Source organism: Sardina pilchardus, chromosome 5 (genome assembly GCF_963854185.1).
Source record: "Sardina pilchardus chromosome 5, fSarPil1.1, whole genome shotgun sequence".
Classification (NCBI taxonomy): Eukaryota; Metazoa; Chordata; class Actinopteri; order Clupeiformes; family Clupeidae; genus Sardina; species Sardina pilchardus.
The window spans coordinates 13082732-13101978 of NC_084998.1; the positions used below are offsets into that span (position 1 = coordinate 13082732).

Genomic DNA, 19247 nt, shown 5'->3' on the forward strand with positions numbered 1-19247 from the left:
TGAGGTCAGAGTTAAAAAATAATGACATGGTAAACATAATATCAGTCAGCACGATTATCTATACCTCTCAATGTTAAGAGAACACCTGGTTGAAACAAGATTGTTTTTTCATGATTATCTGTTTGGCTGTCTAAGTTGTTAACTTGATAAACCTGACTGTAAGAGATCGGAATTCAACAATAGCATTTGACAACATACAGCTCAGACTTAAAGCAACTAAAAATGAACTAGCTTAGTTCTTTATATATTAAATGATGCTCTTGTGCGGACTGCCACTATGATCACTTTCTTTAGGTAATTAAGCATTGCCTATGTCTCTGAGGGCACATTTAACATTTCTGACTGGGTAGGGTCAGATTTGGATCTTTACTATTGCAATCTTTAACGACAGCAGATGTTGTCTTAGACCATGCTCATCATATCTGGGTCTAGTTTTTCAGAAAATGTAATCTGGATCAAAATTATCCTGATTTGGAAATCCCATGTTTTGCTATCCAGGATCACCTCATCCATCTTACTTTTATGCCAGTTTTTTAAAGGAACATTGGGTTGGATCACTGTGATGTAAATACCAAATTTCAGGATTATCCTGTTTAGCAGAGCTTTAAATAAATTCCAAACCAAGTTAAACATTTTTAAAAACCCAGATCAAATGTAGGATCGGATTCTTATTTCGGAATCCCTCTTTTGCTTTTGAAAAATCCATTTCCAAAATTTGATCCAATCCATTATCTGAAATCTCACTACAATACTTTTGAAAAACTGAGTCCTGAAGATCCAAGACTTCGGAGTCTAGATAGTGGTGATATTTGTGACACTGCAGGGAGAACCATGGCATCATAAGTTACTAACTAAAGGATAAGTCATGTTCTGATAATATTGTTCCATAAATGTATGAATAAATGGACAAAACAGTAAAAGCACAGGTAACAATGGAAAAATAACAGTTAAAAACAGGTGTACTCAAATCACTACTACAGTACCACTTATGTCAGTCACATATTCATTGGCCAGCAAAGTGCATTGCTAAAAAAACAAAGGCATAAGAGTCTCAAAGCCTCCCAAATCTGCTGCAGACTTTCTAACAAGTGCTACTTAAAACAAGTGCCCTTAAAGCTACGGTATGCAAATTCTTCATTTAAAAATGCACATGACAGCATACCTCAGTATGGACAATCAACCACACTTCAGCAAGCCAAGCTCATCAAACACACATCAACACAGAGATGTTCCCTTTCTGAAGCTTCTCAGCAAGCCTCAGTCTTTACCCAATCAGAAAGTCAAAAACAGAACATTCATAATGTCAATCGAACATTATATGTTGGTGCAGGTGACTGGCTAGTCAAAGCAGGGACAGGGAGGGGACAGGAGAAAGCAGTTTGTTTAGAATCTAGGCTACTTTTGAAAACTCTGGCTAGTGTCAGCTTGATTAGCATGTGTTGCATATCGTAGCTTCAAATACAGTAGTAATACATGTCTAAACTGTCAGATTACAAGGAGTATTGGACATTCCCCCAAAACATAGACTTATCAAATTAGAGACCAATGAAGCCATTCTACATTTAAATTCACAGACATTCAACATCAAAGCAGTTATTTTAATTTAGGTTTGCCAGCCAATCCATCTTTGTAGAAAATAAAAATATTTGTCTTTTTTTTTACACAAAAAAGCAACAATCTGCTACAGCAAACCTTTATAAAAATCCTGCATTCAAAACTCTATCCAGATATTACATTCATTGAAGGCTTTAAAGGATTGAGGAAATTGAGTTCATGGCAACATATCACTGGGCTGAAACACACAAGAAAGCCCTTTATGCGGATAAATAAAAAATAGTCACATGACTTAGTATGACATCATTTAGAACTATGCAAGGACAACAGCCTTCATATTGTTATTGCAGCAATATACATAGATATGTATTTTTATACTAGAAGCACAATGCATTCTGCACTATGCTTCAACAACTCTGTGACAGTACCATATATACTTAAATCATATCACCTCAGCTGCACTGGGGTAGGGGCATGTACATAAACATTAACTTCCTTCTCTGATCCTATCATATCAAATTAAGAAACAAACAAACAAACAAAACAAGTCACACACACACAATAGTGGTAAATGACACTGTACCACTTTGAAACTCCATCTGCTGGCTACAGAATAAAGAATAATTTTGCATATTGCAAATGAACTCACATGAACGGAGGAGGTGTTGTAAACAAACACAAATGACAAAAAACAACATACAATATGAATGTAGGAACAATCTCAGAAGTATCTCTTGGTGAAATGCAAGTACTCTGCAGTTAGTCAAAGTTAAAACAAAACAACAAAGTTAAAATAACACTACTTTCACCAAACCGTACAGATTAAAAAAAAACAGAAAGACTAAATACTGTTATAGACAAACAATAAATAGAGTCCAAAAAATGAACCTGACATGACTAAATGCATTATGGGATCAGATGTTAACTCCAGACACGAGTGAACTCTGACACTGCTCTTCCTGGTACTAGTTCCTTCCTGTTCCAAATGTGGAGCAGAGATAGGAAGGCCTGCCTCTCTGTGAGTTAGCAAAGCCGAAACTATAGATCTGCCAAAAAAGTTCCAAATATCTCCCTCTTAAGAAGCCTCACTTCTCTGCTTGTTCATTCATTTAGAGGAATATGAACTATTGTACTGGCCACCTCTTGGACAACAATAGAAAAAAGACCATAGAGACTGAGTGTGAAAGTGTCAGAGAGGTCAGAGAGTGAGAGTGAGAGAGAGAGAGAGAGAGAGAGAGAGAGAGAGAGAGAGAGGGAAGACGGTGGCAAAGATGAAGAGATAAACATTAAAGGTAGAAAGAGAATTTTGCATCAGACAAAGCTGGGAGGTCCAGGGACCCTAGGAGAAGCTGCTATGGGTCTGGGTCTGGTTCTGGTGGTATGCCATACCATCACTCCTGGAACCCATCGATGGCTGCCTCTGGATTGCTGTTCCACTCACTGACCACCGGGGGGGGTGTGGAGTCTTCACTTGGGGTAGCCTCAGGGGCCTGACTTCCACTCGCCAGTTTGACTCTGCCAAGAAGGTAAGACAATCGTTTTAACTGATAATCAGTCAATCAAACCATCAATAACAATTACCCCACAAAGACAATCCTAGTATTGCGTTTTCCCTCTGGACATTACAGTAAAATATCAAAACTCATATTGAGGAATAGAACCACATGAGTCAGCTATCCATGGAGCAAGAAGGCACCAACTGTCTCAATTTAAACTGCTTAACAAGTCTCCATCTTTACACAGGAGCTATATGACACAGTCTCTGCAGAGGACATTCAGTCCATCTGAGGATCTCAGCTATATTCTGTTTGTGTGACTAACAAATAACAGTGTAACAATATTGACCTGTTACTGAACGATAGCCTATTCCTCCATGAAATATACACCTATGCACAAACACGACGATATTAAGCGGTAAGCGTATGAAAATACGTACTGGTTCTTGTGTTTGGAGCCACTGATGTGTGCATCATACTGCTTTGTTGAGTTCAGCTCTATATTGCACACCTTGCATGGGAATCCCTTCAAGACTGTGGCTATGGGATCACAGAATAGGAGAGATACACAGAGTCAATCAGTTCAATATATCAGTGCTGAAACATATAAGCTTCATACGGAGAAGTTTTCATTTAGGAGTCAATGATAAACATGAGCTCTATAAGACAGTCAAGGGTGAAAATATTCAATCTAATTTACAACTGGAACACCATATATAGAAAAAAAAATGGAAATTCAAACACAACATATAAATACAGCGGGGAACCAAATTAGAGCACATTGGTTATTTAAATAATTAAGCTAAACTGTTTCATATTGCATTATAATTAATAAAATACCGTTAGAAGCTCAGTGATGACAGACTGAAACATAATTACCAGGCTTTTAGTGACACTCAATAACAGTAAGCCGACGCCAATTACAAGCAGACAAGTACGGGCACATAGATCTGGTTGGCCTGTACCAGCTTTCCCTAGAACTGGCATTCAAATCTAAGCATCACATTATGGGAAACGTGTACAATCTGCAAACCCATCTATAATAAGACCTGTTCAGACTACCAGTACCAGCACAAATCTATTTTGGAATTCAGATTGACTTTGGACTGCAATAAAACACATGAAACCCAATTGCAAACATTGAGATCCAAAGCACATTTAAAGGTGCTTTGAAATGTGTTTCCAATAAGATTTCTACAAATGTGTCCCATTCTGGATGTTCTAGTTGCGGATATCAAAGTGTCTTTTTGCATATTTCTTGACAAAAGTGACAGAAGTGATGGAATTCAAGTTGCTACTGGCTGAGTGCCAAAGACCTGACTGGGCACTGATTGATTCATTGGTTCTATACTCTTTGACAGCTTGAGAGAGGAATGAAAACATGGAGAACAAAATGTCCGTGGACAGATGCCAAAATAAATGACCTGGTGGCAACTGGCAAGATGAGGTGTCTGCAGTGGAAAGCAGCATCATCACCATAGCTATAGCTACTGACATTAAAGTAATTACCACTGCAACCCATACTGATAGGTTGATGATGTCTGGACACCCAAATCTGATCTGATCACACAAATAACAGTGCGGACAGTTTGTCTCTAAACATTGGATTTGGAGAGGAAATCCGATTTGCCAGCATTCTGAACATAGCCTAACGGACGACTCAAACACCCTCAACGGTTAGTCATAGACAAAGTACATGGTGTGTTTGCAATGTCCAGTAGGGTACCAGCTACAATGCCGGAACAAAGCTGCTATCTGTCTCTGAACTCACTCAGTAGAATTCAGTCAAGCAAGAGGCCAGGCACTGAAAGGAACACTCTGAAACATGCTTCTTTAAAAAAAAAAAAAACTCACACACACGGAGTCCACACTGAGAACCAGCACCACATTCGCCCACTTATTGAACAAGGCCAGCGTACAATAATAACTGTCCCAGAATTAGAAAAAGACAACTCAATTTCATCTGACCCGTCCCCGGAGGCAGACAAAGCAGACAAATAGTGGAGGCTGTGGCGGCAGCAGCGGCGGCAGCTCACCGGCAGCACCCTGGGCCTGGCTGGTCTTGGGCTTGGCGATCTGCTTCTGGTGCTTCTTGCCCACGTAGTGCTGCTGGGCCATCAGGGGGTTGTTGAAGGAGGCGTTGCACAGGCTGCACAAGCGGTCGTTCATGGTGCCCTCCTGGGCTGGGCCCACCTCCTGCTGCTGCTGCTTCGGCCCATCCAGCTTGGCCGGCTCCTGGCTCTTGGCCGGCTCCTGGCTCTTGGCCGGCTCCTTGCTCTTGGCCTGCTCCTGGCTCTTGGCCTGCTCCTGGCTCTTGGCCTGAGGTAAGACTAGGGGTCCAGGGAACAACTTTCAGCTACTCCGCTCCATTTGAATGCTTTGAGTTTATTCCAATTTTTGTTTTCCAACAAAGTCATTTACATGGCACAATCAATAACTATAGAAATTTAATAACAATTCACTAACTAAGGATGCAAGAACACACATTTTATATTAATATAATATATGTCTACAATATTATTATATATAAGGTACACAAATGGTCTCATACCTGGTTGCGGGATAGTGGGGGTGCCCATCCTAAGCTTCAGGTTTTTGGCATGCACCTTGCCTTGGTAGTGTGACTCTGCAATCACCGGTGTGTAGAAGGTCATATTGCAGATGTGACAGGCCTTCAACCGATCTCCTCCACTGCTAATGGTCTCCGGCTGATAGATTAGCATGTCATTATATTAATAATAATAATAATTATCTACACCCAAATTTACCTGAAAATAAAGCTTGTGAACCACACATGAATGTGGTGCAATGCCTTACACTTGGGCTACACTGGATGCGTTACGTTACGTCGCGTTCTAGAAGCGTATTGTTACTTATCGACTGGCTACACTGGCTGCGTACGTTCAGCGATAAGTCAAGAGCAAGAAGTGTGTTTTGGATTTGCCGTTTTTCAGCTCAGTGCACCGTCTTTCCACTGATTCATAGTTTACATAGCCTACATAATAAATACAACCAGGGTGAGGGTTAGCCTACACCTCTACCTCTGCTGAATGAATTTCATCCTCGGGGGACTTGTCAATTATTTCAAAACAATTGAAATAACAGGCAGGTTGTGACAGAGCTTACAAAGGGGCGTCTGCAGGAATGAATGCTATGGTACGCACACCAATCCACATACAATAATACAACAAAAACGTCTAACAGTGATCTACTCATTTGGACAACGTTACACTAAGTTACTGCTAAGTTACATTTAGTTTTGTTCTAGCGTACCGTTAACGTCTGGTTTTAAACAGTTGTAATGCTAACGTTCCGACAAGCACACAAATTGTCTACCTTATTGCCCATCTGGAATAACTCCTCTAGCCAATTGCTGCCTCCATCTTCCATTCTCTCTCTTTTCGTTGCTTAAAAGAACTTGCGATATCCATGATGACTATTGAGTTAGTGATTTAGGTTCACATTGTGTGCTGATAACCATAGATAACCGAGTAAAAGAAAACAACAAGCAGCCTAGTTGCGCACCTGCGTGCGTAATCTCTCCTGCTCAAACAAAATATGTGCGCGTGGATATACAGTAGCTCTGCATTAAGCTAATTTTGATAACATGTTGACTAACTTCATATGGAAAATTGTAAATAGCCTGATGGCATGCAGCTAATGGGATAGGCCTACTAGACATAGTTGGGAAGTCATGGTAGGCCAATTTGATGTGAATATACACGCACAAGGGTAATTTTCTCTCCTTGATGAGTAGTCTCATGGTACGCACAGTGCGTATACGGACGTACGCCTGCAGGCGCCACTTATCTTACACATAAAGCTTACATTGCTGGCACTAACTTTCACCTGAACCGAACTGTCGGCAGTCTCAGCATTAGCGAGCATCCCCATGCACGTATGGTAGGCATATGTGCTGCGCCGAACCACTTAAGCGGGCCATCAGACGAAGACGAGCGCATTGTGTTTGTTAGGGATGACAAACTTGTCAGAATTAAAAAAAAAAAAAAAAAAAAACTCTTCCTGCTGACGTCTCAGACATAGCCTTTGCTTCTGAGAGTTTCGAGAATAGGCCTATAATGCCACGGAGTCCAAGGAGACAATCTCCGCAAAGTGGGGAGAACTGGGACGATGAAACACTTTTTATTTAAGCCTAAACGTAATTTAGCCTACAAAGATATCGTAGGGTAGGCTGCAACACCAAAAGTGAATATTTTGTCACTAGCAACCTACATCTGTCCTCCGTCAAATACAGTTGCATTTACAGCTCTGAACAAAACCGTTCTTGAGTTATAGGGCTATTTGAGAAGTCCGTGCGTTTTGTTTCATTTTCCCATGGTAGCAAATGAAACAGCATGGGGGACGAATAACTTCGCCTACAGTTTCACAAAGCTATGTAAACTTCCCACAACTTCAATATTTGACATCATGAATGGTACTTCAAATATGTGTTATTGTGGATAGATTGCTGCTGGGCTACGTCTAGGTTCATGTCTGTTAACAACTCATTGCCGTCGGTGAAGCGCGGCTATCTCCCTGTTAATTGCATTTGGCTGAGCAACGGAGGTTAATAGGCCTATACTCTGTTTTGTCCAAATTAGGCTATGTCTGTCTATCGCTCCCCATGTCAACAGCAGACTACCAACATAGTGCCATAAATCAAATCCTCTGATGAGTAAAACAGAATGAACGTGTCCACTAAATAGTCTGTTAACGTGCGCTTGTTCCCTGCTCAGAGTTTCGCAGAGATGTGGATAAAAGAAGGCCACACAAAGTCCGACATCAAAGTAACCTGTTTAGCCTACTTAGTCCAATAAGCGGAATTATTTTGACATGATGTGATAGTAATCGATTAGGTTTTATGGTACATTTTACTGTCCGTTAGCCCTAAGGCTGGGATTATACTTGCCGTTAGACCAAACGTAAGCGTATGCGACCGTGTGCGACCTGCTGTGTCCTGTGTACAGACTCGCTGCAGCATTACGCACCTTACTGGAGGTCTTCACCAGGGGGAGACTATTAGCCTAATATCAGATGTGGATGTGGCCATGTGCCATTGTTTACTCTCATGATTGCCCCCAGCTTTGATGTCGATAATGCATCTTGCAGTCACTTTCTTTTGGTAATGATCGCCCCCTACTTTCTTGTCAGTATTGCATCTCGCGGACGCGTCGTGTTCGCTTGCGACGACGTGCACGACCGACGCACCAAATGACCGCAAAATACGCGAGACAGCCATGATGCGTACACGAACGCGTTGTCTACAGCAAGTCTAAACGTGCCTTTATTCCTCTGCCCTGTTCGCGTGATCCTCATTAGTGGGTCGACTGAAACATTTAGGCTATCTCCCACATCACAGGTGTGGCCATCGCAGACAATTAAATGGTTCATGTCCTTACATTAACGATGAATGTTCAACTTTTCGAAGTGTTGTAGGACCTGTTAACGCTAAAGAATTAGGCCTGTTGATAGTTTTTTTTTTTTTTTTTTTTTTAAACATCCCCCCTCTGTTATTTATTTATTTATTTTTGACAAATCGCACCCCATCAATACAATACACAAATCCTCTTCAGATAGGCTTAGTGTTTCTATACAATGACTGCGCATAGGCTCCTTACGTCAAAAGAAAAAAAATAGAAGACAAGTCTATTTCTACGGCTTCGATGCGGCATGACTTAGCGCTGCCGCAACTGGTGTAGCCAGTTCCATTGATTATAGTGGAATCTAATTGTTACGTCAGATGTGGCTTTGACTTAACCAGACTTAACGTAACGTAACGTAACGCAGCCGTAAGGCTGGGATTATACTTGCCGTTAGACCAAGCGTAAGCGTATGCGTCCGTGTGCGACCTGCTGTGTCCTGTGTACAGACTCGCTGCAGCATTACGCACCTTACTGGAGGTCTTCACCAGGGGGAGACTAGTAGCCTAATATCAGATGTGGATGTGGCCATGTGCCATTGTTTACTCTCATGATTGCCCCCAGCTTTGATGTCGATAATGCATCTTGCTGTCACTTTCTTTTGGCAATGATCGCCCCCTACTTTCTTGTCAGTATTGCATCTCGCGGACGCGTCGTGTTCGCTTGCGACGACGTGCACGACCGACGCACCAAACGACCGCAAAATACGCGAGGCAACCATGATGCGTACACGAACGCGTTGTCTACAGCAAGTCTAAACGTGCCTTAACGTATCCGGTGTAGCCTCCCCGTTAGAGTTCTTTTTTTTTCACTTACTTCTTCAGTTGTGGAGACTTTTAATCGTTTCACAAGGGGGTTATCGTCTTTGTGGATGAACATGTAGCGTCGTACTTTATTAGCATGTTTCTTGCTCTGCAAAATATGTTATGCCATAATATAGTTAGAATGGTTTTCAGTTCATTCCTACACCAACATTCATATATACATTCGACATTCATGCAATAGCCTAGACTTCGTCAGTGATAATGCCCGCTAACTAAGAAGCACCCACTGAAACCCCTTCACAGGAATTTCTCAACCCAGCAACTGAAGACCAAGACTCCCAAAGCACTGAATGCACTGAACGGCTATGTGATATCATATCTGGCACTGAATGGTTTACAGGTGAGACCAGTCATCTTCTGACTTTAGGAGTGATGAGCTAATAAAAATAATAGACTAGAAACACAAACAAAATTCCGTGTCTTACTTATTAACAATAAACAAGTGAACAACAGACAGTATTTTGCAATGACTCCCATCATTTGTAGGCCTGTACTGAGCTTAGTATGGTGAAAACCAGACTACTAAAGAGGTCAGAACCTCAAGACACTTCCATTATTTTGAGCACTGGAATACATGCAATGTTACAGAATCACACAAATATCAAGATTGGCACTTGAGCAACAGCCACGGTGAGCACTGTACTGGAAATATACGAACCTGATAATGTGCAAGCTTTTGAGAGTCGGAGATCAGCACGGCGCTGCACACTTTACATTGGGCGTCTGAAAACAAGTCACTGTTTTCCTTGATCAGCCTGTCAACTATATTGAAAAAAACAACAACAACAAAAAAAGACATTATGGCAGACGTTTGCAATCAAATCGTGTGGTTCATAGTAGCCTAAAGGTGCTTCGATTGAGGGCTAGAAAGTTAGCCCACATATTGAGGTTCATATCTTGAGGATAGGGGAAATGCGTGCAAATAATAAACTAGGAAATGCACCACGGCAGCATACTAATTCAAATAATTTAAACCTTACACGTCCAGGCAATGTAGTCTGGCTGCATTTTAGTGATAGGCACGTGATGAAAAGCCTTGCATCGACCTTGGTTAACTTACAGGTTGAGTAAAGCAAGACACCTTGCTAGTATTATGCTGCATGCCTGACTCATTGAAGGGGCATTTTGTTGTGCTAGCTCACTGACGAGCTAACAGATTATTCCGACAGCCCGTTGCACGGCAAAGTTTGTGACTAGCATGCATTGTTGAAAATAACAAATGAATGCCTACGAGTCTAAGCAAATTACAAGCATTCTTACCTTCAGCTGCCCCTGATGGTAAGTGTGGAAATCCTCCATTGGGCTCTTCGTTCGCCATGTTTCCAGGAGGCAGTACTTGGCTCCCGGCCAGACAGGAAACTCGTGGAACGCGAATGGCGGTGTTTTCGTAGTACCGTTTGGAATCATGGGAAATGTTTGTTACTGAGAGCAGAGGCTACCCACGCTCAATGTATATCAGCTGAACATGGACCAGTGGATTTACAATGAGTGAATCAAACAGGTCTAGTGAGTGTGCGCGCACGCAGTAGGCCTATGAATGCAAATGAATAAGGTATGAAGAACACAAAACTGATGTAAGAGTCAAGAGAAGAGAGTTAGGTAACCTAACTGAAAAAAAAAAAAAAAAAAAAAAAAATCATTGACCTATCAGCCAATTTTATGAGTCAGACCAGAGATGGTTCTAAAGGATCTTAGGCTATCATGCTATATTTACTTGGCTATGGAATTATCACTTTTTTCATTGGCTTTAAAATATAGCATCAACCCCCAGAACATTCTTTGCAGAATTGGGAAGTGCAGGCAGGTTCACCTACAGGCCTATTGTAGCCTGAATCAAAATAGTGAGATAATAGGGAACATTTGTTTAATCAAACAATTTGGCTTTGTTTAATCAAACGGGATCTGAGTAGGCTAGGCTACTACATTTCACTCCTAGATTTTGCTTACATGTAGGCCTAAATGTCAATGAAGATTCCTTGAAAATATGTGAGAAATAGCCTGACAGGAATGTTAGCCAGAATGTTGGCAGGCCACTACCGGCAAACTGTGGTGGCAAACCTGGCTAACATATTTGGCAATGGTAAAATTTTCATTCATGATGATGTAATGTTGCCGTCATGGCCTAGGGCAGGGATTCCCAAACTGTGGTAGGTCTACCACCGGTGGTACGCAAGCTGCCAGAGGGTAGACCCATAGACAAGATAGGCCTGAGATGAAAAGGGCAATGTCGGGAAGGTGTTAATAATGACTTTTTGAATCTTATCTAATTAATTCATGAATAAATAAACAATTTTTAATTGGGTTACAAGGGTATGGAAACATGAAATTAAAGCTGCAGTTGGCAAGTCTGGAGTAGCCGTGGTGTACTGGTTAGGGCTTCGGGCTTGTAACCGGAGGGTTGCCTGTTCGATCCCCGACCAGTCCACCACGGCTGAAGTGCCCTTGAGCAAGGCACCTAACCCCTCACTGCTCCCCAAGCGCTGCTGGTTGGGCAGGCAGCTCACTGCTCTGGGTTGTGTGATTCACCTCACTGTGTGCTGTGTGTTCACTAATTCGGTTAAATTGGGTTAAATGCAGAGAACTGAATTTCCCTCACAGGATCAAAAAAGTATATATTCTATTATATTCTAAGTCTGGTAGATTGAAGGGACCAACACTTTGAATGTATACAACTCTCATGCCCCTCTTCCACTACCACCGAGCACCCTCCCTCCGAGATTGTGCTTGTTAGTGACTGTGATTGACAGTCAAATCTCCCAATGATGTTTTTGTGGATTTTTGCAAAACAAATAACAGGCTCTAGGTGGAGGTAGAAGGGGGTTTCTAAAACCGGCTGATTCATGTTGTTCTGTCAGAGCATAGGCTACTGTCGGTTTCAGTGACTATGATCAAAAACATCTTACCACCTTAAAGGAAATCATTTGTAAACTCTAGGCTAGGTTTTCATAAAAAAAAAAAGCTGCTCAGAATTTACGTGATTTCCTGCGGGCAGCCAGAATATTGGTTTTGATCTCCTTCACAAGCATACCTTTCAGCAATTCAAGATTATGCCTAGAATATGTCAATAATGTGTTACTTTTTTATGTGTCAGATGATGGGGGTACGCGAGCCGAGTCAGGAAGTAGAAGGTGGTCAAAAGGAAAAAAGTTTGGAAACCGCAGGCCTCCAGGGGGAACCTGACAATGAGGGAGAACGGAGGTGTGAAACGCTTTAACAATAATGTGGGTTTATTTTATAAACCTTGAAGAAAATTCTGAAATTGCAAAATTTACATTTACAAAATACATCAGACGAAAGATAAACTAAAGCATAGGAAGCAGCAGGCGCAGCCAGCAGTAAGAAAACAAAAGGGAGCTGGGAGCTGGAACCAGAAGCATCATGTAGGCCACAGAGTAGGCGACCCCGCCCACCTCATGATCAGTCCTAATTAAGATTCAAAGACAATCACAGGAAAGGCCTTGTTGCGGCCGTCACAGCTAGTAACTAATTTCTTTGCCACAAATAAACCATAAGTTTCCAGAAATCTGACCCAAACATGGTGGGTTGGAGTAATTAGTTAGAAGGTCATAGTTCAATAGCCTATGTTTATAATTGTGTAGGTCTAATTTAGGCTATTTGATACATTTGAACATTGAACATCACTCAAACATCACTCAAATCTGGCCCAGTGCACATACATAGGCATAAGGTAAGACAGGGAAAGTAATCTGGACATCCAGAGTGTGTGTGTGTGTGTGTATATATATATATATATATACTAAGGGACCAAGCCCAGCTTGGGGATGGCTTCTTCCTGTTCCAACATGACTGTGCACCAGTGCATATATACAGTAGGTATAGTAAGTATTCACACCCATGCTAAAGTTGACTAAAAAGAGGAATATAAAATCATCTTTTGAGAATTGATTGTAATGCCTTAATTCAAAAAATGAGTAAAAATCAAACCGCTAAGGACACTAATTTTCTTTGTGATTGAAGAATGTATCGTAAATAGATAAATGTTCTTCCTTAAATACAGGTTGCATAAGTATTCAACCCCTATGCTAAATTCCCATAGGAGCAGGAGGATTTTTTATATGTTTTTATTTTTAAAGGCCAGCTATTTCATGGATCCAGGATATTATGCATCCTGATAAAGTTCGCTTGGCCTTTGGAATTAAAATAGCACCACATCATCACATACACTTCACCATAGATAGAGATTGGCATGGTGCTTTTTCCAGTTAGCCTATTAGCCTGTTTGATTTGCATTGAGCTCAATGAGCATCAAACAGGCTAATTGGCTAACTGTAAAAAGCACCATGCCAATCTCTAGCTATGGTGAAGGGTATGTGATGATGTGGGGCTATTTTAATTCCAAAGGCCAAGGGAACTTTATCAGGATGCATAATATCCTGGATCCATGAAATAGCTGGCCTTTAAAAATAAAAACATATAAAAAATCCTCCTGCTCCTATGGGAATTTAACATAGGGGTTGAATACTTATGCAACCTGTATTTAAGGAAGAACATTTATCTATTTACGATACATTCTTCAATCACAAAGAAAATTAGTGTCCTTAGCGGTTTGATTTTTACTCATTTTTTGAATTATGGCATTACAATCAATTCTCAAAAGATGATTTTATATTCCTCTTTTTAGTCAACTTTAGCATGGGTGTGAATACTTACTATAGCCACTGTATATATACAGTATATTTACAGTATACACACATTTACACCAACACACACACACACACACACACACACACACACAAACACACACACACACACACAGAGACACACACACACACACACACACACACACAGTTTGATATGGTTTGAAATGGATCAAGTCTACAATTGCAGCCAGTCTTGTTACAGTATTGATTGTCATTTGAATTCTGCAAATCCCCCAACACACACACACAAACACACATAGTTGTTATCCATGTAGGGCCAAAGTTAAAACATCAATTCCGTGTCATAGCCGTAATATGAGAAGTGCATGTTATAAACTGTGTTTTGTGCATATAGGGGTTTAGATGCTGTCCGAGTATTAGCTGTGTTGAAGTGCTGAAACCAGCGGGGTATTTCTTTTTCTCAAGGGTCACTTTCGTTCAAGATTTTGCTCAAGAGTTATTTAGGTAGCCTACACGATGTAGTGTTAAAACTGCAAGAAAATATGTTAATGTGCTGAATATTGATATGATGTTTACACATTGCAGATAAATATGAATTGTCTGATCTTGCCATGCGTTGTTTGACATGGCACAAACTTCACATTATTAATTATTATGGTAATGATGATAATTCTCATGCCAACAATGCATACTTTGTATAGCTTTAGAGAAAATCCTCCACACTGTCCATTACGCATGCCAAACGTTTCACCTTCCTCAGGTGAATTTCAATTTCTAACTCACCTGCACAAACACACAGCACACACATCAGATAACTGCATCTGGCACATGCACCTGAGCGCACTGTTGGATTCACGAGTTGCGGACCACAGGAGCTCGGGCCCGCCATCGCCGCTTGCGGTTATATTTATTATTATTATTCCAATTATTAGGCCTATTATTTGGCATAGACTATCACATATGGCCATTATTGTCCAGTGTTTGCATTTGTTAATACTCTTTCTGCAAGGAAGCAATTTAAACCGTTAAGTTCAAGGAAGAATGTTGTAAGCCAGTTGAGTAAATGTGAATATGGTTAACCGACAGGCCTTCAACATAGCCACACTTCCCCTCATGACAAAAGTAGGCATAGAAGTAGTTTGACATTGTTTAACCCTCTATTGCATAGTGTTGCCTCAGGGTAACATACCCTTTTCCCCTCATTTTCTAAGGCATACGAAATCATACATCAATTAAAAAAAAGCCAACAGAATGCTTGTATTTGATCACATGACTTGTCAAACACTTTTCATCTGCACTCACATGCGACAGGTATGTTTTTTTCAGCTCCACAAAACTTTGAAAAAGTTACATTTTCCTTAGGATTTCCATGAAATAAAAAATATTTTCACAATTTTTAAAATAGGCTAATAACAATAACAATATTGATATGTGCTTATTGATATCTCCACATAGAGATGCTGAAGAAAGAGATGGACAGCTGAAAGAGGACAAAGAGGAACAGTACATAAATTGAATAGGAATGAATGCATAAAAATAATACTCCTTTGTTGCGCATTGCTACTTCTAGGTAACAAACGCACTAAGATTGTAACTGGTTGTAAAACAAATGTTTTTTATTATTCGTATTATTAAGTTGATGTTGAAGATATTTCATAACACGTTTTGATTATGAAACAAAAATATATATTTTAAATAGACTGCACTTTTTTGTAGCTATTTATTTACCCCAGTCCTATTTCATTATCATATAGCCCGTATCAGATCGATAGCCTGTAAGTTCATCCTATTTTCGTAATTCAGGCTAAACTAGAGAATGACCTAATTGTGTAACTTCTGCATGCCTTGATTAGGTAAATACCACAGCATAACATCACTAAATGGTGCACTGAGACACTTAGCAAAAGCAATGGTTAAGATACAGCCACTGCTCTCCACCCTCTGAGACGCATGCCAAGTTCTGAGTCGAAGGAAGAGTTGAACTTGAGGTGCGTTCAGAGGACGAGCCGTTGCTCTTTTACATTGACCAAATAACAGGAAGTCGATGTCAATCGGAATACCGCAGGCAACTGAAGCACATCTCACTTGAAGGTAGGCTTAACTGCATTTATTTGATGCCCTGTATTTAGGCTACTAAGATGCACTTCGTTGTTTAGCATCTGTGTTTGCCATCTGATTGTTTACCGTAGTCTAATAGATTGAGCGCATTTTAGTGGTCGAGGTATGGATATCTCTGATATTTTCAATTTCTGGTTCTTTATTAATGCACACCATCGCTCATGTTCTCCCAAAAACATTTCTGAGCGATGTGATGCCTTAGGTTATAATCATGAGAATGGGAAACATCTGAAACGGAAATATGTATGCACGGAATAGTCTGAAGTAGCCTAGAGTGCGTGTCTGCTGCTTATTCCTCAGGTGTCAAAATGAGCTCTGACACGTTTAAGATGTCAACAGTGATACTTTTGGTTCTCACAGTTATTTCGAATTCATGTTCTCATTTTCATTCTAATTCTTGCCTTCCTGGAAAATTGAAGACATAAAAGAAAAACAGCCCTGAGAAATATGGTGTGTAGGCCTAAGTTACTACATGCCTCTTCCCAACAACTTTGAATGTAATTCATGCTTTCCGTCCACTAGTTATTCCTGTAGAAAAAGTAAAGCTGTGCAAATGAGCAGTGAAGTTTCAAACGGTGACACTGATGCCCCTCGTGCCAAGAGGGCCAGACGTGATGAAGATGAAGACGAAGATGAGGACTCAGAAGAAGTTGCCGTCTCCCCTGCCACCATGAGTAAGGTAGTTCCATGTGGCTTTCACACTCACACTATTGCATGTCAGCGTGTTTCTAGATAAGTGATTGGAAAGGGGATGTGGAGACATCACTGTGTTGAGTGCAGTTGCTGTTAGAAAATACTGTGTGTCAACGTATTGCGTGACTGAATGGCGCATACATTCATATACAGCAGCAACAACAAAACGAGTCTGTTGCATTTTCATATGAGACACCATTAAAATTTGCGAGTCACCCAACAGGTATTCACATGCACAGTCAGGAAGAGGCAGACTCTCCCACTGTAAGCCCAGCCCAAGCATGTCTGTGAAGAGAAAAAAAATCTGTGCGCGTCAGGGATGGGTCGGGGTGAAGAGAGACTTTGGAAAAGTACTACCATGCATAGTGAATGAGTGTACAACAAAACTTTCCTTGCAGCTTATAAAAAAAATGTGAGAGAGTGATCTCAATACTGGAGATAGGTCCTGATTGCGCAATGTACCCTGTGAGTAGGTGGAGTTGACGAAAGTAAGAAGAAAAGAACACAAAGTGAGAATGTCGAAACTTGTTTTAGGTATTTCAACAAGACAGAAAACGTTTCAAGCACTGCAACATGGAGGAAAGCCAACGTGCTCCCTCTAAGGGAACAGGGAAGTGGAGTGTATGAACATGCCATCTCCTGAGATTAGTAATATGTTGGTGCCTGTATTTGTGTAGTTATGAGGCACCAAACACTGTCAGCCCCTTCCTGTGGAATGTTTCCTGCCCCCCCCCCCCCTCTCTCTCTCTCTCTCCCTCTCTCTGTCTGTCTCTCTGTTTCTTTCAACCTCATCTGCTTTCATTTTAGCTTAATTCATAAGAAACTGTGGCACAAATACAGAATGAGTCAGCAGCAGAAGTGTTTTGGAAAGTCAAACTTAATAGGCCCTTTAGCTATCCTCGATATAACGCAAGAATTCAGAATAGAATTTCATTCATTAATCAATGCAGTCAACGCAACACATATGGAAATGTACAATGAAATTCCCAGACACGAGAAATGTGGTTGTTACAAAACAATATAGGCGTACTCAAATCAAGCTCTTGGAAACGTCTGAGGTCATGGGAATGCAAAGTTGTCGAAAGAGTCCACCCTGTGGTTGAGTGAGGGACTGCATTCTTTATTTCCGCTTTATAATTCTATGTAATGTTTATTTATAGGACTATTATTTATGTTCCTTGGGGGTGAAAAAAATCTATGACTATATTAATCTATTACTTGATGATTTTGATATGTGAGAACACAACTATATCTTTTACGTTTTAGAAAACATGTCAACTTCAAGAATTGATTTTGCACTTAATTCTGCTCAGGTGGAAGACTTCCTGCTGCCTTTCCAACTGTCACTGGAGAAGCTGCGTGAGGTGTCCTCAAAGCTCCGTAAGGACCTCATTAGAGGCCTGGGCAAGCACACCCACCGGCGAGCCCCGGTCAAGATGCTGCCGACCTTCGTCAGGGACACACCAGATGGCACTGGTATGACAGCCACGGAAAAATATTTAGCTAAACTGCTTTTTATTTTCAGTTTGATCACTATTTTTTTTTCCTGTAAGACAGTTACTGATAATTTACTAGCGTAATTGAAGATCATTACTTTCCAACTACTCATGGGTCACACAACACAAATAGAATGTTTAGAGGCAGATTTCTTCTCTAAAGAGTTTTGATTATCGGATGGTCTAGACTTAGCTCATGATCCTATCTGATTGGTTCTTCCAGAGAAAGGAGACTTCTTGGCTCTCGATCTGGGCGGGACTAATTTCCGTGTGCTGCACGTGTGCGTGGAAGAGAACCTGCAGAAAGTGCTGAAGAACGATTCACAAGTGTGCGCCATACCTCAGGAGATGATGCAGGGGCCTGGAGAGGAGGTGTGTGTGTGTGTGTGTGTGTGTGTGTGTGTGTGTGTGTGTGTGTGTGTGTGTGTGTGTGTGTGTGTGTGTGTGTGTGTGTGTGTGTGTGTGTGTGTGTGTGTGTGTGTGTGTGTGTGTGTGTGTGTGTGTGTGTGTGTGTGTCTGGATGTGTTTGTTGTGTGTGTGCAGGACAGGTCATGGGGGAAGTTTGTGCTGTATGTCTGTTCCTCATGATCTGTGTGTTTGTTTGGGACAGGTGTGATTTGTGTTTGCCAACATGTCATGATGTTTTCTCTCTGCAGCTCTTTGATCATATAGCAGCGTGCCTTGCTGAGTTCCTTGAGTCATTAGAACTCAAAGACAAGATTCTCCCTCTTGGTTTCACCTTCTCCTTTCCCTGTGAGCAAAAAGACATTGACAAGGTTAGTTACTGTTCATAGGTTCCATATAAGTTCACTAACTTGCTACTCTGAGATTGCTTTGGATGAAGGTGTCTAAGATGTACTGTAAATACCAATGTAGCTAAAGTGGCTATAGTGGAGGCAGTGAGTATGTCACTCTTCCATTGTGAGCATGTTTATATGGTCAATGCAGTGGGAAACACACATCACTGATTACATAAAACTGCTGCAACTTGTTGGCGTACAACCTTGTAATTACACTTCCTGGG

General features: G+C 41.0%; 2 protein-coding genes across 2 annotated transcripts in view; one reads left to right on the forward strand and one right to left on the reverse strand.

The window, feature by feature from the left end:
* Nucleotides 1–2727: 2727 nt before the first annotated feature.
* On the reverse strand, nucleotides 2728–10688 carry znf346 (zinc finger protein 346). The gene is made up of 7 exons (XM_062536536.1): nucleotides 10555–10688; nucleotides 9953–10056; nucleotides 9287–9382; nucleotides 5602–5758; nucleotides 5087–5380; nucleotides 3491–3590; nucleotides 2728–3069 (listed from the first exon to the last, which is right to left on the reverse strand). Exons 1-7 carry the CDS (start codon nucleotides 10610–10612, stop codon nucleotides 2946–2948), a joined length of 933 nt encoding a protein of 310 aa, XP_062392520.1. The 5' UTR covers nucleotides 10613–10688; the 3' UTR covers nucleotides 2728–2945.
* A 5083-nt stretch (nucleotides 10689–15771) lies between these two features.
* LOC134079787 (hexokinase-2-like) overlaps nucleotides 15772–19247 on the forward strand; it is a 40335-nt gene continuing 36859 nt past the window's right edge. The window contains exons 1-5 of the mRNA XM_062535862.1: nucleotides 15772–16007; nucleotides 16557–16713; nucleotides 18041–18203; nucleotides 18447–18595; nucleotides 18880–18999. Coding sequence (XP_062391846.1) covers nucleotides 16588–16713; nucleotides 18041–18203; nucleotides 18447–18595; nucleotides 18880–18999 — 558 coding nt within the window. The 5' untranslated portion in view covers nucleotides 15772–16007; nucleotides 16557–16587. The remainder of the gene's footprint in view (nucleotides 16008–16556; nucleotides 16714–18040; nucleotides 18204–18446; nucleotides 18596–18879; nucleotides 19000–19247) is intronic.